The sequence below is a fragment of the Pseudophryne corroboree genome, chromosome 11 (genome assembly GCF_028390025.1).
Source record: "Pseudophryne corroboree isolate aPseCor3 chromosome 11, aPseCor3.hap2, whole genome shotgun sequence".
Lineage (NCBI taxonomy): Eukaryota > Metazoa > Chordata > Amphibia > Anura > Myobatrachidae > Pseudophryne > Pseudophryne corroboree.
This window is the reverse complement of record NC_086454.1, coordinates 268,699,214-268,722,443: the sequence shown is the minus strand read 5'-3', so window position 1 is coordinate 268,722,443 and position 23,230 is coordinate 268,699,214. Positions and strand designations below refer to the sequence as shown.

Sequence of the window (23,230 nt, the reverse complement as noted above, 5' to 3'; positions counted from 1 at the left end):
TTGTGTTTTAATACGTAGAGAACCCGAAATGCTGTTGCTAAGGGCAACAGCAAAACCCTAAAGGGTTACCAACGGGTGTGGCAGTAAACTCCTTGGTCAGAGATGGAATGATAGACACAAGGAGAGTCTCCACAATCCTATTTCTCACTTGCAGTGCACAGGTTTTAGCTTACTGCCACTAAACTGACCCCTGACACCTAGCACAGTGAGACAGGATTAGACAGGCAAGTCTTAGAATACAGCCGCAAACTTGCTAAGTTCACAGAGTAGTAACAGAACCCCAGCAAGCTAAACGACTGACTCCAGTCTTACTGCTAGGTCTGGATTGGCAGAGTGTAATACCAAATCCCCAGGCCTATTTGCAGTAAGCAACAAACAAATACAAAGCTACACAGTACTGGCTAACTTTCATGAACTGACTAACCAACAAAGATTCAGCAGCATCTGCTTACCCTGAAAAGAGGCCTTATAAAGCAGGTGCTGTCCACGCCCCACTCAGACCTCACAGACTGTGAGCACAAAAACCAGCACCGGATCCCCTGCCGTGCACAGAGCCTATAACCACTGCACAGCAAAAGACCCGAACCGGAGTATCAGCTGCGCTCAGGTTACTCCACTAGCACTTGTCTCCCGGTTGCCATGACGACGTGGCAGCACAGGGCAGGAGACCCTAACAGTCTGCCTTTGCAGTTAGGCTGCGTAGGCAGAGGGCCACTCGAAACATGCGAAAGCATCACCGCCGTTCGATGCTCTCGTATGTCTGCAGAGGGGGGTCTGGATCCGGCATGCAGGGCGGACTTGCTCTATGCTGGGTGTTCCGCCACATGTCTAAGAAGTTGATGGCATGTGTGCCTTTTTGCGCACATCTACACTCAGGTCTGAATTACCCCCATTGTCTTTTGTGACTTACTATGCGAGTCGTAAACACAGTGCTAAATATTATGGAGAAAAATGTAGGAATAAGAGCGCTACTACTGTAATTAATGATAAATTCAAGTGGCCAATTGCTATGAGTCATAAATAAATTTAGCAATATAGCAAATGTATAAATAGAATATAAATTAAATGAGACATATTAACAAACTGCTTTATTACATTTGATACTGCATGAATAAATACACGGCTCACACACGGAACCCACCAACGGACATCTGCACAGGCACAAAAAAGTGCTGTATTAATTTTTCTATTTACAGGTGTTTGCTAACAATTTATTTTAATACATTAAGCGCCCCTATTTTTTTCCTTTATAATAAATACACTATGCCATTAGATTACGGAATACATAGAGATTGACGTATCAGGGAGAGAGCTCTCTGATACAACGGTTATCAGACTGAGGCTGAGTTGCACACAGCGCCAAAGTTCATATAAATTAGCAACTTATGCAACTGCACGTGAATCTAAATCTGTAAAAAGTTGCATGGCGCATGCATCGCATAGCACTTGCATACAGAATGTGGAATGAATTGGGCGTTACTGGACGGTGACTGGCAGGTGCACGAATATGGCGGCATCACAGGAGTGGTTGTGAACTCAGACACTTAGGGAGGTATTCAATTAGTGCTGTTTTTTTGACCAGTCAAAAAAAGAACAAATTTCGCCCATTTTTAGGTCGAATTTACATTCAACCTATTCAATGCCCGTGTTGTTTTTTTAGACTTTTCGAAAAATTTGTCACTGGCGAAAACCATGTGTATCAGTGAATTTGCCGCTGATATGCGTGTTTTGCCGTTTTCGCCCATTTTTGGTGCAATTTTTGCCCATGCAGATTCGACAAAAAAAAAAAAAGTGAAACGGCATGGGTGAAAATGGGTTAAAAAAAAAAAAACGGACGAAAATGCCTGCAATTGAATACCCTGTGTCAAATTAGTGCCGTTTTTTCGACCAGTCGAAAAAACGGCACTTAATTGATTATCCCCCTTAGTAAATTTACCCCTAAGGTGGGAGTTTTTTAGAACTGGTGATATTGCTCAAAGCAACCAATCAGATTCTACTTAACATTTATCTAGCTGCTTCCAGAAGATATAGAGATAGAATCTGATTGGTTGCTATGGGCAACATCACCATTTCTAAAAAAAACTCCCACCTTAGTAAATTTACCCCTTAATGGGGTACATTGGAGGCCATACTCTGGCAAGGGAGGATCAGTTCTGCCACTGATGTGTGCAAAACACAACCTGGTCTACCTGGAAAAGAAAAGAAAAAGTGATCTCCTTTCTCACACGATTACATCTGTGAGAGTGAATGTAATGAGAAAACATAGTTACACACAACATCATTAGCAGTCTTGGAGAAACATCTAAATTAAATTTAAGAAAGTGCAAAAGGACATATTAGGCTCAATCCCCCTAATCAGAGTGGGAATAATAATGTTTCGGATACCTGACATAATAAAGTACCGGAACAATTAGCCGGCGTTACATCATACATATAGGATCACGATCCACTAATGTAATTAGACTCTCACCTTATTTATAAATAGCGACAGTGGAAGATTATCCATACACACAGTTGTGAGCACATCTAAGATAATTCAGTGCCACAAGATACACAATTGTGATATTATTAATGGATTTTTCCTTATATTTTACAAATTCTTTATGTATTAACTATATTCGCTGAAATTACTTATTGTTCGTTTTTAACGTCAAATAAAAATAAAAATAAAAAGATTCAATTTCACTGAGTGCGTTACCAAGGTAACCGGCTACAACTATTTGGTGATAGCACCCCCTGGTGTAAAGATTGGAAGACTGGGGGTAATTCCAAGTTGATCGCAGCAGGAATTTTGTTAGCAGTTGGGCAAAACCATGTGCACTGCAGGGGAGGCAGATATAACATGTGCAGAGAGAGATAGATTTGGGTGTGGTGAGTTCAATCTGCAATCTAAATTGCAGTGTAAAAATAAAGCAGCCAATATTTACCCTGCACAGAAACAAAATAACCCACCCAAATCTAACTCTCTCTGCAAATGTTATATCTACCCCCCCTGCAGTGCACATGGTTTTGCCCAACTGCTAAAAAATTTCCTGCTGCGATCAACTTGGAATTACCCCCACTATACCTAAATGAATGGATCACTATTAAAGGAGTTTCTTTACATTGACAATAAGACACAATTGATTTCCAGTGCAGCAGGTTAACGCCCTCTATATGTGACTGGCTACAATTTACTCTGATGGTGGAAGTCTTGGAGAGCCTTCTCACACCCCTGAAGTCTGCTTTCCAGATCAAACTCCAAATCAAACGATGGACCCTTTTCCAGAAGGATAACTGCAAGCAGTAATGCAAAGTGAGCTGTTAGTCCCCATATATTAAATACTTTCTTAGTGTCTACGTCCTGGTAACGGAATCGGTGAATAATGTGTGCTCCAAAGTATGGCTTGATTAAATGCAGAGGTGTGTAGTGGTCCGAGCTGATGAAAAATTCCAGGGGAACAAGGAAGACATCGGTGACTTCAGAGGGGTTTGGTGCGGGCTGGAATGTGTCATCTACAATCCCAACAACCGGAGTAATCAGGTACGTGGGAGCCTGGAAAACAAGTAGATAGTTCCAGGGTGATATGGTCTTGTCACAGGTAACACAGTAATCATCCCTCCAGCAAATCACATCTCTTATTTACATATGTATTGTTCGGGTTGCTTAAACCGGTCTATAAAACCTGTATGGTTTCTATGAGAACTTGGGACATTGTGTCATTCTGATCCAACAGGGCAACATATGCACAACATCTCAAAGTAGAAAATAGTCACAGGTCCTCCTGTTCCACCCACCAGCTATTACATTTAACAGATGCACATTTTTAATTCACATCTGTATAGCAGCATGAATATATGTATATACACAACATAATGGGCCTGATTCTTAGGGGAACATTTACTAAGCAGAGGTAAGAGTGGAGAAGTGAGTCAGTGGAGAAGTTGCCCCATCAACCAACCAGCAGCTCTGTATAATTTTTTAGTATGCAAATTATAGATGCTACTTCAGTGCTGATTGGTTGCCATGGGCAACTTCTCCACTGGCTCACTTCTCTGCTCTTATCACTAGTTAGTAAATGTCCCCCATAGTCCCACAAAGCAGGAGTTGCAATTGCGGTGCACGGTCTCAGAAATGTCTTGAAAATGTGGCAGGCATTCCTGGGGAGGTGGCTTACCGGAGTCTTGTTGGGGGAGAGACAGGGGCATATTGCTGAAAGCCATTACATATACAGGCGACTCAGACACTGCATATTGGTATACATGGATGTACAATGGAGAAGGGCTTTGTAGCAAAATTTGGGTGGATGTACCAAGCAATTGTGGTAGATTCCGCCATTTACAACACTGATACTATGTATATGCGATTAGTATGGCAAAGGACAGCTCTCCCCGATAAGAGCGGTAATTTGCGATGTCGGCTGATGCTGCTGCAGGAGAAGGGAGACACAGACGCCGGCTCCACCCCCGCTGTTGTCACCAGGGGCTCAACCATTGCAGCCTGGGGGCCGGGAGAGGAGGCGTGGAGCAAGCTACTGCAAAGCCCGGCACTGAGGTGGGAGTGAGGGGGCACAGAGCTACGGAAGATGTGCCCCACACAGAGGTACATGAGAGGAGGTAGGGGGGGCGAGATCCCTCTCAGGAAGACTGTGAAAACCCGGCAGCCAAGCTGTAGTACAGCCATAGATTGTGAGCTTGCAAGCAGGGCCTTCCTACCTCTGACTGTTTGTTATTACCCAGTTTTGTTTTATCATTGTGTCCGGTTGTAAGGCGCAACGGAATTTGCTGCGCTATATAAGAAACTGTCAATAACTGTTAATAAATATGAAAATGAGGTAAAATCCTAAAAAACAGGGTTTTTCACCGCATTTTCCCTTTAGTAGTACATCCCGCCCTTTGCATAAAGTTGCAGACTTGTGACCGCCAAAAGTCACAAACACAAATGTAGCTTCAAGATGTTGTGATCCTGATAGACACTTCAGCATACAGTAAATAAAATTATACAGTGCATCTGGAAAGTATTCACAGCACTTCACTTTTTCCACATTTTGTTATGTTACAGCCTTATTCCAAAATGGAATAAATTAATTTTTTCCCCTCATAATTTTTCACACAATACCCCATAATGACAACATAAAAAAAGTTTGCAAATGTATTAAAAATAAAAAACTGAGAAATCACATGTAAATTCACAGCCTTTGCTATGAAGCTCAAAATTGAGCTCAGGTGCATCCTGTTTCCACTGATCATCCTTGAGACGTTCCTACAGCTTAATTGAAGTCCACCTGTGGTAAATTCAGTTGATTGGACATGATTTGGAAAGGCACACACCTGTCTTTATAAGGTCCCACACTTGACAGTGCATGTTTGGGCACAAACCAAGCTTGTCAAAGGAATTGTCTGTACACCTCCAAGACAGAATCAACCAATCAGCTGCTCTGTATAATTTTATAGTATGCAAATTGTAGATGTTACTTCAGTGCTGATTGGTTGCCATGGGCAACTTCTCCACTGGCTCACATCTCCGCTCTTATCACTGCTTAGTAAATGGCAGAGCTGTAACTACGTGTGTGCCAGGTGTGCCTGGCACACAGCACAGTCGCCCTGAGGGCGCAACAGCCAGCGGCTTGTAATGAGTCAAATTAACTCATTACAAGCCGCCTGTGCTGTGTGCGCCGTACTGGAGAAGAGGAAAGGAGCAGCTCCGGAGGCAGGGGAGGAGGAGGGAGGGGGAAAGGAGCAGCTCCGGAGGCAGGGGAGGAGGAGGGAGGGGGATTGGCGGCGTCGGCCCGCCAATGAGGAAGGAGAGGGACAGCTGCAGCGGCGCCACCATCAATTACACTACGCTGCTGCGGCTCCAGTCCCCCTCCCTCCTCCTCCCCTGCCTGGGATCTGCTGCGTGAAGCCTGCACAGAGGAGCCTGAGCCAGCAGGGAGAGATGGTAAGTATCTATCTATCTATCTATCTATCAAAAAGAGGGACTGGCTGCTGTAATGTGTAAAAAGGGGGACGCTGTCTGCCGTAATGTGTAAAAAGGGGGACGCTGTCTGCCGTAATGTGTAAAAAGGGGGACGCTGTCTGCCGTAATGTGTAAAAAGGGGGACGCTGTCTGCCGTAATGTGTAAAAAGGGGGACGCTGTCTGCCGTAATGTGTAAAAAGTAGGACACTGTCTGCCGTAATGTGTAAAAAGGGGCTCTACCTGGTGTAGTGGCGCTACTGTGCGGTGTAATTTGAATAATGGAGTCTAATGTGCACCGTAGTATGAATTGGTATTTTGTGGCCACGCCCTTTCCCCATGAAGCCACACCCCTATAGTTACGGCACCAGTTAATGTCTCCCTAAACATCAGTTTGGATTTACTTATTCTTTACATTAATGCTGCTATGCCTTATTGGGGATCAGCACATGTGGTGTTCTTATTCCACCAGGCCACTGCTATTATAGTGCAAGCTATGTTTTTGTTCTCTGTTGGAGTCCCTGCACATACTCATCTAGACTAGCACTTGCTGCTATTAAGGTGTATGGCTATTGCAATTTGCTATTTTCATTATTAACCGCCCCTATCTAGGAGATATAGGAAGCATTCCTAAGTTTGCTTTTTCTTTGTCAGAACGATATCTTTATTGTTCACATGTATATGTTTTATGTTACTTCGATATGCAGTTTATATTTTTCTTGCATTTCTTCTTAATTTTTTTTAAATTTGAGGTCATTAACTAAAAATATGTTTAAAATAAAAACTGTCTTGTTCATCGCCCTACGGGTTTCCTATATGACTGATCGATTCCTGGGCTTGTACGCAATGCCCTGCTGCTACATTTACTAATATAGGTGAGTTAGAATACAGAAAAAGGTGAGTTTTATAATACGCAATCAGGAACACAAATATTTGCAATACCATTAAGTCTCTGGTGAGGCTGCAAGGGGCTGACCTTGTGTGTGAGAGGGTCTCTAACTTGGAGTAGCAGAGGGGCAAAACTTCTGCCTACTGCCCCTTCCCCCTACCCGCCCTTCAGGTGAAAGACATGCTGCTGCTCTCCCCCACCCCCAGTCTGTTGCATGGCTGCTCTCTTCTCCCCATATCCACAGTCTGTTTGGGTGCCTGCAGCTCTCACCCCCCCCCCAGACTGCGTGCATGCATGCTGCTCATCTCCACCCCCTTCCCTAGACTGCTGCTCTGCTGCTATCCCCCTCTATCCTTATCAGATGCAGAAAGTGCACTGTGCAGCCACCTTACCTGCGGGCTGCGATGCAGAGTTGGTACTGAGTAGTCTGTGAAAGAGTCTGGAATGAAGAGCAGCGCCACATGTCACCCCCAGCCAGGACTCCAGGAGCTGTCAAAGTGACTGTCTGTGCCGGGTGGAGGCGGAGCTGGAGGCTGCAATACGGGAGCTTGCCAGTTGCGACTACTTTAAGATACGAGTGCAGGGGGGATTGCGGCAACTGTGAGGTAGAACCACGCTATCATTTTCAGGCAGCTGTAGCAAGCTGCCCCCTCAGGATCCGACGCCCCTAGGCAGCTGCCTAAAGCTGCCTAGTGGAAGCTCCGGCCCTGAGGAGCAGATATTTTGAGGGTATGGGGGTGCCTTTGTTTCTGTCTTTGTTTTTGTTCTATTTTGTGTGTGAGCATACTAGGTACTGCCCAGGGACGCTGCCGGTGGGGAAAGAGCCTACTGCTGCTGACAGCAGGTACTACCAGGGACACACAATCGGCCTGTGGGGTCTGAATCCACTGCTGAGCTGCACAAGGGGGCAAGGAAGACGGAAGGGGACGGAGACTGCTGAATACAAGCGAAGGAACCAGTGACTACTGCTGCATAAAAGCGAAGGATTAGGGGACGCAAAGGATAGATAAGTATAAGCCCAACTTCATTATTGTATAGTGAGTGTTTTGCCTAGATTGTTTTGCTTCTCTATTTCTTCTTGGGTAATAGGGAGTTAGACCTTACAAAAATATGGGTGGGGCTGGGATTGGGGATTTCACTCAGTGCATGTCATGCAAGATGTACCCCAGGCACCTGGAGCAACCGTGCCAATGTGAGTACAACTGCACGAGGTGTGTGCGAACGGTTGCCCTGGAAGCCCAGGTAACTGATCTAGAGCAAACCGTTACGCGACTGAGGGACATTCACAATCTCGAGCGAAGTTTAGATAGAACAGTGGAGGAATTGAGGGAGGGGTCACTGGTAGATGAGGATGACCAGGAAGTTAGCTGGGTCACAGTTAGAAGAAAGAATAAGAGGGGGAGGCTCAACATCTCTGAACTATCAAACCCGAATAAATTTGCACGACTGGACGAGGAATCGAAGGATGATAGTGAGGAAATAGTGAGTGCCGGAAGAGACTGTTCCATCTAGCAACCAGAGGAGCGGTCCCTCTGGCACAGTTGGGATAAAAGTTAGTAAGGTACCTAGTCAGATTGTGGTGGTAGGGGATTCCATTATTAGGAAGGCAGATAGGGCAATCTGTTAACGGGACCGTGATCGCCGTACGGTCTGTTGTCTCCCAGGTGCTCGGGTGCGGCACATCGCGGACCGGATAGATAGATTGTTGGGAGGGGCTGGGAATGATCCAGCGGTCTTGGTGCACATTGGCACCAACGACAAAGTTAGTGGAAGGTGGGATGTCCTTAAGAAAGACTATAGGGAATTAGGCAAGAAACTTAAGGCAAGGACATCTAAGGTAATATTCTCCGAATTATTACCCGTGCCACGCGCTAGCCCAGGGAGACAGAGGGATATTAGGGAGGTAAATGTGTGGCTTAGGGATTGGTGCAGGAAAGAAGGGTTTGTGTTCCTAGAACACTGGGCGGACTTCTCAGTCAGGCGCCATCTTTTTTGTTGTGATGGATTACACCTGAATGAGGAGGGGCCAGCGGTGCTGGGGGGAAGGATGGTTAGAAGGTTGGAGGAGATTTTAAACTAGGTGGCTGGGGTGAGGGTTTAGCAAGAAATTACGGGTCATTCAGTAAGAATAGCAGGGGTGGCATTAGTGAACAAAACGGGGGAGGAGTAGGGGGGAGTAATAGAGCAGACGGCAAGGGTAGTAACATGGGAACTAAAACAGGTTTTAGAATAACAGTAACCAATGACGATTACAGGTCATCTTTGCTGCATAAGAATTATGATGTTCCTACCATAAGGGGAAATACATATCTCAATTGTATGTATGTAAATGCTAGAAGCCTTACAGGTAAATAGGGGGAACTAGAAATCCTCGCAGCAAGCAAGGAATATGATAATATAGGCATTACTGAAACGTGGTGGGACGAATCTCACGATTGGACAATCAATCTAGAGGGTTACATGCTGTATAGGAGAGACAGACTAAATAAACGGGGTGGAGGGGTATGTCTTTACGTAAAGCCATTTCTAAAACATGTTATACGGGATGATATTCAAGAAGGGACTGTAAATACTATTGAGACGTTATGGGTAGAAATTGCATGCGGGGGTAAAGGAATAAAGAATTTATTATTGGGATTATGCTACAGGCCGCCTGGTATTAATGTGTCTGACAAGAAATTGTTACTGAATCAAACTGAAAGAGCAGCAGGAGTAGGAGACATAGTAGTGATGGGAGACTTTAACTATCCTGAGATAAACTGGAAAATCAATTCATGTGATACTGCTAGGGGCAATATGTTTTTGAACACACTAAATGATAATTACTTAGTTCAATTAATCAAGGAACCAACTAGGTACAATGCAATCTTAGACCTGGTATCAACTGACAATGGGGAATTGGTATCAAATATTGAAGTAGGAGAGCCCATAGGTAACAGCAACCACAATATGGTCACATTCAATATCAGTTTTCATAAGCAGTCCTATACTGGCTCAACTAGGACTCTAAACTTTAGCAAAGCCAACTTTGACATGATGAAGGAAGCGCTAAGGGACATTGAATGGGAAATTCTGTTTCAAGGAAAAATACTACAGAGAAATGTGATGTATAAAAATCATTTCTAATTAATAATACTCGTAAATTTATTTCCACCATCAGCAAAAAAAGGAATAAAAATCCCAAACCAATGTGGTTTAACAAAAATATAAAGGAATTAATGGACAAAAAAAAGAAGAGCATTTAAAAAATACAAATCTGAGGGGGATGCGGAGTCATTTCAGCACTATAAGGACAAAATATGCAAAAATAAGAATTTACTCACCGGTAATTCTATTTCTCGTAGTCCGTAGTGGATGCTGGGGACTCCGTCAGGACCATGGGGAATAGCGGCTCCGCAGGAGACAGGGCACAAAATTTTAAAGTTTGACCACTAGGTGGTGTGTACTGGCTCCTCCCCCTATGACCCTCCTCCAAGCCTCAGTTAGGATACTGTGCCCGGACGAGCGTACACAATAAGGAAGGATTTTGAATCCCGGGTAAGACTCATACCAGCCACACCAATCACACCGTACAACTTGTGATCTGAACCCAGTTAACAGTATGATAACGTAGGAGCCTCTGAAAAGATGGCTCACAACAATAAACAACCCGATTTTTTTGTAACAATAACTATGTACAAGTATTGCAGACAATCCGCACTTGGGATGGGCGCCCAGCATCCACTACTTTAAGATACGAGAAATAGAATTACCGGTGAGTAAATTCTTATTTTCTCTGACGTCCTAGTGGATGCTGGGGACTCCGTCAGGACCATGGGGATTATACCAAAGCTCCCAAACGGGCGGGAGAGTGCGGATGACTCTGCAGCACCGAATGAGAGAACTCCAGGTCCTCCTTAGCCAGGGTATCAAATTTGTAGAATTTTACAAACGTGTTCTCCCCTGACCACGTAGCTGCTCGGCAGAGTTGTAATGCCGAGACCCCTCGGGCAGCCGCCCAAGATGAGCCCACCTTCCTTGTGGAGTGGGCATTGACAGATTTAGGCTGTGGCAGGCCTGCCACAGAATGTGCCAGTTGAATTGTGCTACAAATCCAACGAGCAATCGTCTGCTTAGAAGCAGGAGCACCCAAGCTTGTTGGGTGCATACAGTATAAACAGCGAGTCAGATTTTCTGACTCCAGCCGTCCTTGAAATATATATTTTCAATGCTCTGACAACGTCCAGCAACTTGGAATCCTCCAAATCGCTAGTAGCCGCAGGCACCACAATAGGCTGGTTCAGGTGAAACGCTGATACCACCTTAGGCAGAAAATGAGGACGCGTCCTCAATTCTGCCCTGTCCGAATGGAAAATCAGATATGGGCTTTTATACGATAAAGCCGCCAATTCCGACACTCTCCTGGCTGAAGCCAGGGCCAGTAGCATGGTTACTTTCCATGTAAGATATTTCAAATCTACCGATTTGAGTGGCTCAAACCAATGGGATTTGAGAAAATCCAAAACTACATTGAGATCCCACGGTGCCACTGGGGGCACAACCGGGGGCTGTATATGTAGTACTCCTTTTACAAAAGTCTGGACTTCAGGAACTGAAGCCAATTCTTTCTGGAAGAAAATCGACAGGGCCGAAATTTGAACCTTAATGGACCCTAATTTGAGGCCCATGGATAATCCTGTTTGCAGGAAATGTAGGAATCGACCCAGTTGAAATTCCTCTGTCGGGGCCTTCCTGGCCTCACACCATGCAACATATTTTCTCCAAATGCGGTGATAATGTTGTGCAGTCACCTCCTTCCTGGCTTTGACCAGGGTAGGGATGACCTCTTCCGGAATGCCTTTTTCCCTTAGGATCCGGCGTTCAACCGCCATGCCGTCAAACGCAGCCGCGGTAAGTCTTGGAATAGACACGGTCCCTGCTGAAGCAGATCCCTTCTTAGAGGTAGAGGCCACGGATCTTCCGTGAGCATCTCCTGAAGTTCCGGGTACCAAGTCCTTCTTGGCCAGTCCGGAGCCACTAGTATCGTTCTTACTCCCCTTTGCCGTATAATTCTCAGTACCTTGGGTATGAGAGGCAGAGGAGGAAACACATACACTGACTGGTACACCCATGGTGTTACCAGAGCGTCCACAGCTATTGCCTGAGGGTCTCTTGACCTGGCGCAATACCTGTCCAGTTTTTTGTTGAGGCGGGACGCCATCATGTCCACCATTGGTCTTTCCCAATGGACTACAATCATGTGGAAGACTTCTGGATGAAGTCCCCACTCTCCCGGGTGAAGATCGTGTCTGCTGAGGAAGTCTGCTTCCCAGTTGTCCACTCCCGGGATGAACACTGCTGACAGTGCTATCACATGATTTTCCGCCCAGCGAAGAATCCTTGCAGCCTCTGCCATTGCCCTCCTGCTTCTTGTGCCGCCCTGTCTGTTTACGTGGGCGACTGCCGTGATGTTGTCCGACTGGATCAACACCGGCTGACCCTGAAGCAGAGGGTTTGCCAGGCTTAGAGCATTGTAGATTGCTCTTAGTTCCAGTATATTTATGTGAAGAGACGTTTCCAGGCTTGACCACACGCCCTGGAAGTTTCTTCCTTGTGTGACCTTCGTGCATGGAATCTGCCGAATGGAATCGCTTCGTAAGAAGCCACCATTTTTCCCAGGACTCTTGTGCATTGATGCACAGACACTGTCCCTGGTTTTAGGAGGTTCCTGACGAGTTCGGATAACTCCCTGGCTTTCTCCTCCGGAAGAAATACCTTTTTCTGAACAGTGTCCAGAATCATCCCTAGGAACAGCAGATGTGTCGACGGGATCAGTTGGGATTTTGGAAAATTCAGAATCCACCCGTGCTGTTGGAGCACTACTTGAGTTAGTGCTACTCCGACCTCCAGCTGTTCTCTGGATCTTGCCCTTATCAGGAGATCGTCCAAGTAAGGGATAATTAATACGCCTTCTCTTCGAAGAAGGATCATCATTTCGGCCATTACCTTGGTAAAGACCCTGGGTGCCGTGGACAATCCAAACGGCAGCGTCTGAAACTGATAATGACAGTTTTGTACCACGAACCTGAGGTACCCTTGGTGTGAAGGGCAAATTGGGACATGAAGGTAAGCATCCTTGATGTCCAAGGACACCATAAAATCCCCTTCTTCCAGATTCGCTATCACTGCTCTGAGTGACTCCATCTTGAACTTGAATTTTTGTATGTACAGGTTCAGAGATTTCAGATTTAGAATAGGTCTTACCGAGCCGTCCGGCTTCGGTACCACAAATAGCGTGGAGTAATACCCCTTTCCCTGTTGTAGAAGGGGTACCTTGATTATCACCTGCTGAGAATACAGCTTGTGAATGGCTTCCAATACCGTCGCCCTGTCTGAGGGAGACGTTGGCAAAGCAGATTTTAGGAACCGGCGAGGGGGAGACTTCTCGAATTCCAACCTGTAACCCTGAGATACTACCTGCAGGATCCAGGGGTCCACCTGCGAGTGAGCCCACTGTGCGCTGAAATTCTTGAGGCGACCCCCCACCACCCCTGAGTCCGCTTGTAAGGTCCCAGCGTCATGCTGAGGCCTTTGCAGAAGCCGGGGAGGACTTCTGCTCCTGGCAAGGGGCTGCTTGCTGCAGTCTCTTACCCTTTCCTTTGCCTCGGGGCAAATATGAATGTCCTTTTGCTCGCTTGTTCTTATAGGAACGAAAGGACTGCGGCTGAAAAGACTGTGTCTTTTTCTGCTGGGAGGGGACTTGAGGTAAAAAGGTGGACTTCCCGGCTGTTGCCGTGGCTACCAAATCCGATAGACCGACCCCAAATAATTCCTCCCCTTTATACGGCAATACTTCCATATGCCGTTTGGAATCCGCATCGCCTGACCACTGTCGTGTCCATAGACTTCTTCTGGCAGATATGGACATCGCACTTACTCTTGATGCCAGAGTGCAGATATCCCTCTGTGCATCTCGCATATAAAGGAATGCATCCTTTAATTGCTCTATAGTCAATAAAATACTGTCCCTATCCAGGGTATCAATATTTTCAGTCAGGGAATCCGACCAAGCCACCCCAGCACTGCACATCCAGGCTGAGGCGATTGCTGGTCGCAGTATAACACCAGTATGTGTGTATATACTTTTTAGAGTATTTTCCAGCCTCCTATCAGCTGGATCCTTGAGGGCGGCCGTATCAGGAGATGGTAACGCCACTTGTTTGGATAAACGTGAGCGCCTTGTCCACCCTAGGGGGTGTTTCCCAGCGCGCCCTAACCTCTGGCGGGAAAGGGTATAACGCCAATAACTTCTTTGAAATTAGCAGTTTTTTATCAGGGGTAACCCACGCTTCATCACACACGTCATTCAATTCCTCTGATTCAGGAAAAACTACAGGTAGTTTTTTCAGACCCCACATAATACCCCTTTTTGTGGTACTTGCAGTATCAGAGATATGCAAAGCCTCCTTCATTGCCGTGATCATATAACGTGTGGCCCTACTGGAAAATACGTTCGTTTCTTCACCGTCGACACTAGATTCGGTGTCCGTGTCTGGGTCTGTGTCGACCGACTGAGGCAAAGGGTGTTTTACAGCCCCTGACGGTGTTTGAGACGCCTGTACAGGTACTAACTGGTTTGCCGGTCGTCTCATGTCGTCAACCGACTTTTGCAGCGTGCTGACATTATCACGTAATTCCATAAACAAAGCCATCCATTCCGGTGTCGACTCCCTAGGGGGTGACATCACCATTACCGGCAATTGCTCCGCCTCCACACCAACATCGTCCTCATACATGTCGACACACACGTACCGACACACAGCAGACACACAGGGAATGCTCTGATAGAAGACAGGACCCCACTAGCCCTTTGGGGAGACAGAGGGAGAGTTTGCCAGCACACACCAAAGCGCTATAATTATATAGGAACAACCTTATATAAGTGTTGTTTCCTTATAGCTGCTTAAATATATATAATATCGCCAAAAAATGCCCCCCCTCTCTGTTTTTTACCCTGTTTCTGTAGTGCAGTGCAGGGGAGAGCCTGGGAGCCTTCCTAGCAGCGGAGCTGTGTAGGAAAATGGCGCTGTGTGCTGAGGAGATAGGCCCCGCCCCCTATTCCGGCGGGCTCTTCTCCCGGTTTTTCTGAGACCTGGCAGGGGTGAAATACATCCATATAGCCTCATGGACTATATGTGATGTATTCTTTTTAGCCAGAAAGGTATTAACATTGCTGCCCAGGGCGCCCCCCCCAGCGCCCTGCACCCTCAGTGACCGCCGGTGTGAAGTGTGCCTGAGCGCAATGGCGCACAGCTGCAGTGCTGTGCGCTACCTCATGAAGACTGAAAATTCTTCAGCCGCCGGTTTCTGGACCTCTTCTTACTTCGGCATCTGCAAGGGGGTCGGCGGCGCGGCTCCGGTGACCCATCCAGGCTGTACCTGTGATCGTCCCTCTGGAGCTAGTGTCCAGTAGCCTAAGAAGCAAATCCATCCTGCACGCAGGTGAGTTCACTTCTTCTCCCCTAGGTCCCTCGTTGCAGTGAGCCTGTTGCCAGCAGGACTCACTGAAAATAATAAAACTATCAAAACTTTTACTCTAAGCAGCTCTTTATGAGAGCCACCTAGATTGCACCCTGCTCGGACGGGCACAAAAACCTAACTGAGGCTTGGAGGAGGGTCATAGGGGGAGGAGCCAGTACACACCACCTAGTGGTCAAACTTTTAAATTTTGTGCCCTGTCTCCTGCGGAGCCGCTATTCCCCATGGTCCTGACGGAGTCCCCAGCATCCACTAGGACGTCAGAGAAAAAGGAATTGTGATGTTAGTGTATTAGAATGCTTAATATTTGGAGACACTCCCTTACTAATCTGTGTAAGACTGAATCTTCAGTGATGGCCCCTGGGACCAGGGGGATGCTGGGAAGTGGTTGGTCCAGTGTGCAGAGTGCCTGGAGTTGATGAGGGAATAAAGCAGCACAGCAGTGAACTCACATGTCTCTGTTTCCTGATGACTGGATTTACAAAGTTATGAACAAAACATGGGGGTAAATTTACTAAGATTCGTATTTTCCCGTTTCAGGTCAAAGTTCAATCACGAATGACATCGAAAGTGTAAAACTGCAACTTTTTGAATTTGTTACGATGGATTTACTAAGCTGTCGTATTCGGGTTTTTCTTTTCTTCCGATGTCGATGTCATTCGTGTTTTTTTTGTGTTTTTTACGGCAGTGATGAGCAAAACACTGCCGACTTTTTTACAATTAATCTCGGCCGGATCTGTGTGATCCGTGCTGGGGTTCTATTTTTTTTTTTTTTTTTTTTTAATTAAACACTGTAAAATTTAAAAAAAAAATTGCGTGGGGTCCCCCCTCCTAAGCATAACCAGCCTCGGGCTCTTTGAGCCGATCCTGGTTGCCGAAATATGGGAAAAAAAATGACAGGGGTTCCCCCATATTTAAGCAACCAGCATCGGGCTCTGCGCCTGGTCCTGGTTCCAAAAATACGGGGGACAAAAAGAGTAGGGGTCCCCCGTATTTTTAAAACCAGCACCGGGCTCCACTAGCTGGACAGATAATGCCACAGCCGGGGGTCACTTTTATATAGTGCCCTGCGGCCGTGGCATCAAAAATCCATCTAGTCACCCCTGGCCGGGGTACCCTGGGGGAGTGGGGACCCCTTCAATCAAGGGGTCCCCCCCCCCCAGCCACCCAAGGGCCAGGGGTGAAGCCCGAGGCTGTCCCCCCCCATCCAATGGGCTGCGGATGGGGAGGCTGATAGCCTTTGTTGTAAAAGAAAAGATATTGTTTTTAGTAGCAGTACTACAAGGCCCAGCAAGCCTCCCCCGCATGCTGGTACTTGGAGAACCACAAGTACCAGCATGCGACGGAAAAACGGGCCCGCTGGTACCTGTAGTACTACTACTAAAAAAATACCCCAAAAAAGACAAGACACACACACCGTGAAAGTATAATTTTATTACATACATACACACATACATACATACATACTTACCTTAAGTTCCCACGCAGGTCGGTCCTCTTCTCCAGTAGAATCCAAGGGGTACCTGTTGAAGAAATTATACTCACGAGATCCAGGGGTCCAGGCTCCTCGGGAAATCCAGGGGTAATCCACGTACTTGAAAAAAATAACAAAACGGTGTCCCGACCACGAACTGAAAGGGGACCCATGTTTGCACATGGGTCACCTTTCCACGAATGCCAGAAACCCACTTTGACTTCTGTCTAAGTGGGTTTCTTCAGCCAATCAGGGAGCGCCACGTTGTAGCACTCTCCTGATCAGCTGTGTGCTCCTGTCCTCACTGACAGGCAGCACACGGCAGTGTTACAATGTAGCGCCTATGCGCTACATTGTAACCAATGATGGGAACTTTCTGCCCTGCGGTTGACCTAAAGTGACGTCACCGCTGAGCAGAAAGTTCCCAGCATTGGTTACAATGTAGCGCATAGGCGCTACATTGTAACACTGCCGTGTGCTGCCTGTCAGTGAGGACAGGAGCACACAGCTGATCAGGAGAGTGCTACAACGTGGCGCTCCCTGATTGGCTGAAGAAACCCACTTAGACAGAAGTCAAAGTGGGTTTCTGGCATTCGTGGAAAGGTGACCCATGTGCAAACATGGGTCCCCTTTCAGTTCGTGGTCGGGACACCGTTTTGTTATTTTTTTCAAGTACGTGGATTACCCCTGGATTTCCCGAGGAGCCTGGACCCCTGGATCTCGTGAGTATAATTTCTTCAACAGGTACCCCTTGGATTCTACTGGAGAAGAGGACCGACCTGCGTGGGAACTTAAGGTAAGTATGTATGTATGTGTGTATGTATGTAATAAAATTATACTTTCACGGTGTGTGTGTCTTGTCTTTTTTGGGGTATTTTTTTAGTAGTAGTACTACAGGTACCAGCGGGCCCGTTTTTCTGCCGCATGATGGTACTTGTGGTTCTCCAAGTACCAGCATGCGGGGGAGGCTTGCTGGGACTTGTAGTACTGCTACTAAAAACAATATCTTTTCTTTTACAACAAAGGCTATCAGCCCCCCCATCCGCAGCCCATTGGATGGGGGGGGGGACAGCCTCGGGCTTCACCCCTGGCCCTTGGGTGGCTGGGGGGGGGGACCCCTTGATTGAAGGGGTCCCCACTCCCCCAGGGTACCCCGGCCAGGGGTGACTAGTTGGATTTTTGATGCCACGGCCGCAGGGCACTATATAAAAGTGACCCCCGGCTGTGGCATTATCTGTCCAGCTAGTGGAGCCCGGTGCTGGTTTTAAAAATACGGGGGACCCCTACTCTTTTTGTCCCCCGTATTTTTGGGACCAGGACCAGGCGCAGAGCCCGATGCTGGTTGCTTAAATATGGGGGAACCCCTGTCATTTTTCCCCCCATATTTTTGCAACCAGGATCGGCTCAAAGAGCCCGAGGCTGGTTATGCTTAGGAGGGGGGACCCCACGCAATTTTTTTAGAAAAAATAAGCACTTTCCCACCCCTTCCCACTGATAGGCATGCACGGATCCATGAGATCCGTGCATGTATATCTAATCACGGGGGGAAAAAAAAGGTCTGGTTTTTTTTAGCACTTTTTTACGAGTTGTAATTTTTCACGGCAGTGTTTGTTTTTTTTTTGCTTTGCACTTCTTAGTAAATGACCGAGATTCATACTTAAACAGCCGCGTTTTGACCGATGGTGTATTCATTCGTAATGTTTTTCTTGGACTTGCAAAAAAATACGAATGCCCTCATCTCTGCCGTGATTAGTGTTTAGTAAATTACCGAGATGACACTTTGCTGAAAAAACGGCATCTCGGTCAAAATCGGGAGCTTAGTAAATTTACCCCATGGTGTCAGAAGTTGTTTAACTTGGACTGCTAGTGCTCTCAGAGTGTGAAAGAATCTTGCAGAAGTCTGTGGCTGTGATACTCTGGGGTAAATTTACTAAGATTCGTATTTTCCCGTTTCAGGTCAAAGTTCAATCACGAATGACATCGAAAGTGTAAAACTGCAACTTTTTGAATTTGTTACGATGGATTTACTAAGCTGTCGTATTCGGGTTTTTCTTTTCTTCCGATGTCGATGTCATTCGTGTTTTTTTTGTGTTTTTTACGGCAGTGATTAGCAAAACACTGCCGACTTTTTTACAATTAATCTCGGCCGGATCTGTGTGATCCGTGCTGGGGTTCTATTTTTTTTTTAATTAAACACTGTAAAATGTAAAAAAAAAATTGCGTGGGGTCCCCCCTCCTAAGCATAACCAGCCTCGGGCTCTTTGAGCCGATCCTGGTTGCCGAAATATGGGGAAAAAAATGACAGGGGTTCCCCCATATTTAAGCAACCAGCATCGGGCTCTGCGCCTGGTCCTGGTTCCAAAAATACGGGGGACAAAAAGAGTAGGGGTCCCCCGTATTTTTAAAACCAGCACCGGGCTCCACTAGCTGGACAGATAATGCCACAGCCGGGGGTCACTTTTATATAGTGCCCTGCGGCCGTGGCATCAAAAATCCATCTAGTCACCCCTGGCCGGGGTACCCTGGGGGAGTGGGGACCCCTTCAATCAAGGGGTCCCCCCCCCCCAGCCACCCAAGGGCCAGGGGTGAAGCCCGAGGCTCTCCCCCCCCCCCCATCCAATGGGCTGCGGATGGGGAGGCTGATAGCCTTTGTTGTAAAAGAAAAGATATTGTTTTTAGTAGCAGTACTACAAGGCCCAGCAAGCCTCCCCCGCATGCTGGTACTTGGAGAACCACAAGTACCAGCATGCGACGGAAAAACTGGCCCGCTGGTACCTGTAGTACTACTACTAAAAAAATACCCCAAAAAAGACAAGACACACACACCGTGAAAGTATAATTTTATTACATACATACACACATACATACATACCTTAAGTTCCCACGCAGGTCGGTCCTCTTCTCCAGTAGAATCCAAGGGGTACCTGTTGAAGAAATTATACTCACGAGATCCAGGGGTCCAGGCTCCTCGGGAAATCCAGGGGTAATCCACGTACTTGAAAAAAATAACAAAACGGTGTCCCGACCACGAACTGAAAGGGGACCCATGTTTGCACATGGGTCACCTTTCCACGAATGCCAGAAACCCACTTTGACTTCTGTCTAAGTGGGTTTCTTCAGCCAATCAGGGAGCGCCACGTTGTAGCACTCTCCTGATCGGCTGTGTGCTCCTGTCCTCACTGACAGGCAGCACACGGCAGTGTTACAATGTAGCGCCTATGCGCTACATTGTAACCAATGATGGGAACTTTCTGCCCTGCGGTTGACCTAAAGTGACGTCACCGCTGAGCAGAAAGTTCCCAGCATTGGTTACAATGTGAGGACAGGAGCACACAGCTGATCAGGAGAGTGCTACAACGTGGCGCTCCCTGATTGGCTGAAGAAACCCACTTAGACAGAAGTCAAAGTGGGTTTCTGGCATTCGTGGAAAGGTGACCCATGTGCAAACATGGGTCCCCTTTCAGTTCGTGGTCGGGACACCGTTTTGTTATTTTTTTCAAGTACGTGGATTACCCCTGGATTTCCCGAGGAGCCTGGACCCCTGGATCTCGTGAGTATAATTTCTTCAACAGGTACCCCTTGGATTCTACTGGAGAAGAGGACCGACCTGCGTGGGAACTTAAGGTAAGTATGTATGTATGTGTGTATGTATGTAATAAAATTATACTTTCACGGTGTGTGTGTCTTGTCTTTTTTGGGGTATTTTTTTTAGTAGTAGTACTACAGGTACCAGCGGGCCCGTTTTTCCGTCGCATGCTGGTACTTGTGGTTCTCCAAGTACCAGCATGCGGGGGAGGCTTGCTGGGCCTTGTAGTACTGCTACTAAAAACAATATCTTTTCTTTTACAACAAAGGCTATCAGCCTCCCCATCCGCAGCCCATTGGATGGGGGGGGACAGCCTCGGGCTTCACCCCTGGCCCTTGGGTGGCTGGGGGGGGGGACCCCTTGATTGAAGGGGTCCCCACTCCCCCAGGGTACCCCGGCCAGGAGTGACTAGTTGGATTTTTGATGCCACGGCCGCAGGGCACTATATAAAAGTGACCCCCGGCTGTGGCATTATCTGTCCAGCTAGTGGAGCCCGGTGCTGGTTTTAAAAATACGGGGGACCCCTACTCTTTTTGTCCCCCGTATTTTTGGGACCAGGACCAGGCGCAGAGCCCGATGCTGGTTGCTTAAATATGGGGGAACCCCTGTCATTTTTTTCCCCATATTTCTGCAACCAGGATCGGCTCAAAGAGCCCGAGGCTGGTTATGCTTAGGAGGGGGGACCCCACGCAATTTTTTTTGAAAAAATAAGCACTTTCCCACCCCTTCCCACTGATATACATGCACGGATCTCATGGATCCGTGCATGCCTATCCAATCACGAATAAAAAAAAAAGGTCTGTTTTTTTTTAGCACTTTTTTACGAGTTGTAATTTTTCACGGCAGTGTTTGTTTTTTTTTTGCTTTGCACTTCTTAGTAAATGACCGAGATTCATACTTAAACAGCCGCGTTTTGACCGATGGTGTATTCATTCGTAATTTTTTACTTGGACTTGCAAAAAATTACGAATGCCCTCATCTCTGCCGTGATTAGTGTTTAGTAAATTACCGAGATGACACTTTGATGAAAAACGGCATCTCGGTCAAAATCGGGAGCTTAGTAAATTTCCCCCTCTGTGGGGTAAATTTACTAAGATTCGTATTTTCCCGTTTCAGGTCAAAGTTCAATCACGAATGACATCGAAAGTGTAAAACTGCAACTTTTTGAATTTATTACGACTAATTTACTAAGCTGTCGTATTCGGGTTTTTCTTTTGTTCCGATGTCGATGTCATTCGTGGTTTTTTTTCTATTTTTACGGCAGTGATTAGCAAAACACTGCCGACTTTTTTACAATGAATCTCGGCCGGATCTGTGTGATCCGTGCTGGGGATTTTTTTTTTTGTTTTTTTTTAAATTAAACACTGCAAAATATAAAAAAAAAAATTGCGTGGGGTCCCCCCTCCTAAGCATAACCAGCCTCGGGCTCTTTGAGCCGATCCTGGTTGCAGAAATATGGGGAAAAAAATGACAGGGGTTCCCCCATATTTAAGCAACCAGCATCGGGCTCTGCGCCTGGTCCTGGTTCCAAAAATACGGGGGACAAAAAGAGTAGGGGTCCCCCGTATTTTTAAAACCAGCACCGGGCTCCACTAGCTGGACAGATAATGCCACAGCCGGGGGTCACTTTGATATAGTGCCCTGCGGCCGTGGCATCAAAAATCCAACTAGTCACCCCTGGCCGGGGTACCCTGGGGGAGTGGGGACCCCTTCAATCAAGGGGTCCCCCCCCCCCCCCAGCCACCCAAGGGCCAGGGGTGAAGCCCGAGGCTGTCCCCCCCCATCCAATGGGCTGCGGATGGGGAGGCTGATAGCCTTTTGTGATAATGAAAAGATATTGTTTTTAGTAGCAGTACTACAAGGCCCAGCAAGCCTCCCCCGCATGCTGGTACTTGGAGAACCACAAGTACCAGCATGCGGCGGAAAAACGGGCCCGCTGGTACCTGTAGTACTACTACTAAAAAAATACCCAAAAAAACACAAGACACACACACCGTGAAAGTATAATTTTATTACATACATACACACATACATACATACTTACCTTATGTTCCCACGCAGGTCGGTCCTCTTCTCCAGTAGAATCCAAGGGGTACCTGTTGAAGAAATTATACTCACGAGATCCAGGGGCCCAGGGTCCTCGGAGGAATCCTTTGTAATCCACGTACTTGAAAAAAAAAAAAAAAAAAAAAACGCTTACCCGAGCCACGCACTAAAAGGGGACCCATGTTTGCACATGGATCCCCTTTTCCCGACTGCCAGAAAACCCACTCTGACTGATGTCTAAGTGGGTTTCCTCAGCCAATCAGGGAGCGCCACGTTGTAGCACTCTCCTGATCGGCTGTGTGCTCCTGTCCTAACTGACAGGCGGCACACGGCAGTGTTACAATGTAGCGCCTATGCGCTACATTGTAACCAATGCTGGGAACTTTCTGCTCAGCGGTGACGTCACTTTAGGTCAACCGCAGGGCAGAAAGTTCCCACCATTGGTTACAATGGAGCGCATAGGCGCTACATTGTAACACTGCCGTGTGCTGCCTGTCAGTCAGGACAGGAGCACACAGCCGATCAGGAGAGTGCTACAACGTGGCGCTCCCTGATTGGCTGAGGAAACCCACTTAGACATCAGTCAGAGTGGGTTTTCTGGCAGTCGGGAAAAGGGGATCCATGTGCAAACATGGGTCCCCTTTTAGTGCGTGGCTCGGGTGTCCGATTTGTTATTTTTTTCAAGTACGTGGATTACACCTGGATTCCCCGAGGACCCTGGACCCCTGGATCTCGTGAGTATAATTTCTTCAACAGGTACCCCTTGGATTCTACTGGAGAAG

General features: G+C 47.0%; 1 protein-coding gene across 1 annotated transcript in view; it reads right to left on the bottom strand.

Annotated features, from left to right (window-relative positions):
* Positions 1-1,061: 1,061 nt before the first annotated feature.
* The window catches only part of NUDT7 (nudix hydrolase 7), a 52,084-nt gene continuing 29,915 nt past the window's right edge, over positions 1,062-23,230 (bottom strand). Inside the window, exon 4 of the mRNA XM_063945384.1 lies at positions 1,062-3,535. Coding sequence (XP_063801454.1) covers positions 3,167-3,535 — 369 coding nt within the window. The 3' untranslated portion in view covers positions 1,062-3,166. The remainder of the gene's footprint in view (positions 3,536-23,230) is intronic.